The 3,962-nt window shown below is 42.6% G+C and overlaps 1 protein-coding gene across 1 annotated transcript in view; it reads left to right on the forward strand.

Moving 5' to 3' along the window:
* The first annotated feature begins 216 nt into the window (after positions 1 to 216).
* The window catches only part of DLK1 (delta-like 1 homolog (Drosophila)), a 15,576-nt gene continuing 11,830 nt past the window's right edge, over positions 217 to 3,962 (forward strand). Inside the window, exons 1-2 of the mRNA XM_010584028.1 lie at positions 217 to 309; positions 1,637 to 1,691. Of these exons, the coding sequence (XP_010582330.1) occupies positions 217 to 309; positions 1,637 to 1,691 (148 nt within the window). The remainder of the gene's footprint in view (positions 310 to 1,636; positions 1,692 to 3,962) is intronic.

Here is a 3,962-nt window from a genome sequence, read left to right on the forward strand (position 1 = left end):
AAGAACTTTCTCGTTTATGTGCCCTGATACAGAAGGTGCCGGACGAGAAGCCTGTCTCCCCACTCACCTGTTGCCTTTTGTGAAAGCAGAAACGTGTTATTGAAGTGGCTACAATGACAGCAGAAATAATTTCATGTTTTTTATTGTCAGTCATCTGCCAGCACAGTATACTGAATCAGCTCGCTGAAGAGCCAGAGGTAACACATTACAGCTGGCATGGGGGGAGAAATGCAACTGTGCAACTGGGACACGGTGTGGAGGTTCGGAGAAAAGGAGAGCGAGGATGCTCTCCTCAACCCCGACAAGCTTGTAGGCTGGCTCAGCCCATCTTGTTCAGTCACCCATGAGGATGGGACAGCCTAACATAAAAAGCGTAAAATAGTTCCTTAAGGCTCCAGCTGCATCTGATGAGCTTTTCTCTAATGGACAATGCTACTCAGAGAGTACAGTACGGAGTACAAACTTGTAAACCTAGTTAACAGATCCTAAAACTTTGTGCCTTTGTATATCCATGGCTGATGAGATCCCTTCAAGGGATAAAGGATAAACCTCTCCACTGATAATGTTAGAGTTTCAGATACTCTCATTGGCAAAGTATTCCTGCTTTGCAAGGGAGATGGCACTGCCCTGTAATTAGTACTTTTTTATTTCTCTTTGTAATATGTCTAAGGATAGCCCAAATTAATCACAGTTATTTCTTCCTCTCATGCGGGATTTCACACATGGTTTCTATGTGCCTCTGCTGTTAGCCTCAGATTTTTAGCTACTAGCAGTTTGCAGGGACCTGTAGGAGCTGTTATATTGATGACTTGCTTTGCGTTTCTTGTCACTTATGCAGACTCTTCATCTCCAGATTCTTGCAACAATGAAATAAAAATTTGATTGAACTTCTCTGCAGTCAAAAGGTGTTATATTAGCAGGCAAACAGGCACTTGAGAGTATAAATACTCCCAGCCAGGACAGAACTTCAATGATTCCTTGCTGCTTCTGGATTTCCAGACTTTGCGAAGTTGCTTGCACGCTGCTGTCCAGAAGGTCGGAGCACTCTGTTTCTACATTCAATGTACAAAAGGAAGTTCTTACCAAGGTTAAATTCTCAATCTCAGTCTGTTTTTTCCAGCAGCTCGGTCTTTGAACATGTTCATTATTCCTGCCTAAGAATGCAGGATTGCTGTGTGCCATTTTCTTGGAACAAATGAAATAACAGTATCTCAGTTTCTGGACGAGGATCCGTGAAGACTTTTTTCTGGATTCAGTTGTTGCAGTCAGTGTCTTTGATGACCTGATGCCCCTGATTCCTGTAACAAGTTCCAAAGTAAATCTCCCAGGGTCCCAAGGTTTCCATGAAACTGTTTCCCAAGAATGGTAGACTGTTGGGAGCTCAGTAGACCAGCACTCCTCAGTCTGTACTTACCACTCAAGTATTTTTAGGTGAAGAAATTGGTACAATCGTTAACACCTTGGATGATCTCCATACACAGACAACCATTACAGGAGGTTTTTTATTTTTACTTTCCAATTTCTAATGCAAAGACCTCGGGGGGGGGCGGGGCACAAAACCAAATTAAAAAAATTAAGACTATTCTCAGTAGAAATCACTGAGATCTGCCAGAACATATTTACTGTAATTTTCAAGGACTATTGTGAAGACTATGGAGATTTGGATCAGAGTGGTTTTGGCAGCAAACAAGGTAAGTAAAAATGATTTGTAGTTTGGTTTGTTCAGGTGGAAGGAGGCGAGAGAAGAGAATTAGTCTGGATTTACAGAACGCTGGGGTTTCTGTTTTGAAATTATTTTTGGATTAGTATCTGGGCAGATTCAGTTCCAACAGATTCTGGTTATGTTGGATAGACTCCACTCTAACAAAAAGGATTCTGACCTCTTGGAAATAAAATTAGCCGGGTTTGTTTAGATGACTCTTGAAGTAAGTACAGGAGATGGGAAAATGGAGATTTGTCCTAATTTCAGCAATCCAAGAGGCACCCCTGAGACACAGAAGATTAAAAAGTGGAGTTGTTCTAAAAAATAGCTTATTTTTGCCTAACAGTGTATCTATGCAAAAAAATTTAAAAAGCCTGAAAAACAAGCAAGAAAAAGAGAGTACGAAAATTGAAGTTTGCAATGGTGATTAGAACATATCATATACAGGATTGTGAGAACAAGATTTTCCTAATGATTTTTTCATAAGATGTCAGTTTTGGATAATGCAGCTGATATTCAGTAGTTAACTCAGAAAATAGAAGAAACGTGCCATCATATGTCAGAGTGTATATTTACAATGCAAATTAGAGCAGATAATTTGACAGTGATGAGTGTACAGATAAAACCTATGAATTCTACAAACTCTCTACTCTTAAGTTCTGAAGAAAAAAGAACACAAGGAGAAACGCAGAAAGCTTAAAGCCTTCCTTTGACCAGCTGGTCAAGCTACTATAGGAATATCACTGAAATCACAGAACATTTATAAGCTTTTTAACTACCCAGGTTGCCTCTTGGTCAAAAAATGCGAACAAAGGTCTAACATAACAAGGCTTCTACATCACCAAGCAGAGAAGTTAGGTCATAAGGGAGGAATAAGCAACCTTGGTCCTATGACAGCCTAAGTGTAAACAAATAACTAAGTCAGAATAAAAGCAAAGTGAACAGACTAACGAAGAGTTGCTGATATTTACCCCAGAAAAGCACAGGATCACAGAAGGGCAGAGTAAAGGATTAAGCAGTCATCATTACCACTTCACATTTTCAGTCCTCTAGAGTGTCATTCACGATACCCCAGCAAGGCTTGGTCTGGTGAGCTACAGTGAAAGCTGTGACGGCAAAGTAACCTTTTCAAAACGGTAAGTAGTGTTTCAGTAGTTAAAGGAAAGCAAGAGAAGCAGAACAGGCGTGTAAGCAATCTGTGCCTATAGAATCAGATAGGCACAGCTTATTTCAGATACCACAACTTTTGGAGAGCTTTGAAGAAGCAGCGTCTGCCTCTCACGCCTTACTTCTAAGTGGTCTCTTTCAATCCAGCCTTCATTCCTCTGCTCTTCCTTTTTCTGTCCTTCACTTCCCCCGTTCTTGGTTAAAACTAAAAGCCAGCACTAGTAGAAGCAAACTTTTTCAACCTAAGTGACGTCATTGTCTTCAAGTACCAGTAAATGGGCTATGTGAAGCTAATGTGTGCTTTCCGGTATTTTCAGGCAGGTAATTTTGAATTAGCCCATTGTAATTCTAGAGGAAAAACAGATGGTTGTATAGTTTTCTTACCATATTATAGGGATCTCTAGCTGCTTCACATAAATGCAGACAAATTGGTAAATGAGGTCTGGTGGAAGAAAGCACTACATCAGCAAGCAGAAAACAGGTCCCTCGGGAATCCTAAAAACCAGGCACAACTTCTTTAAAAGAAGCAAAGAAAGAACAAGAAAGGATACAAAGACTACGAAATAGCCAGTCTATTTCCATAAGGGACAGCTCAAAGGAGGAATAAAAAGGTAGAAAAGAAGAAGGAAGAGTCACGAAAGAAAATGCAGAATTTAAATTGCTTTGTGGTGGAAGTAATGCTTCTTCTTGACCTGTTCCGTGTGTAACAGACCGCTCAAGGTAGCGTTTGGGGTGTTCTGGTGTTGGTCGGGGCGGGGGGGCGTTTAACCCCTTAGCCTCGGAAACATAAAATATTTGACCTTCCTTGCTTTTGCTGGGGTCTTCCCCGGAAAAGTTGGCGCTCCGACGCGACCGACTAAGGCGAGAAGTCTTCAGATTTCTGAAGACCAGCCCCAAAGGAGCTCTTCGTGGCCAGCCGGAGTAAGTTCTACCGAGCCTAGAGGCGTGCTTAACACACCCCCGCCAGCCCTCCCTCCTCCCGCTCCTTCAAGACTACCTCCCCTCGCCCGCCACCGCCACGGCGCTCAGCCGGGGCGCGCAGGGTGCCCGGCTCCCCTCTCCGCCCCCGCGCAGGACAGCGGGCTCGGAGCGG

This window comes from Haliaeetus leucocephalus, unplaced genomic scaffold (assembly GCF_000737465.1).
Source record: "Haliaeetus leucocephalus isolate CR32 unplaced genomic scaffold, Haliaeetus_leucocephalus-4.0 Scaffold932, whole genome shotgun sequence".
In the NCBI taxonomy this organism is placed as follows: domain Eukaryota; kingdom Metazoa; phylum Chordata; class Aves; order Accipitriformes; family Accipitridae; genus Haliaeetus; species Haliaeetus leucocephalus.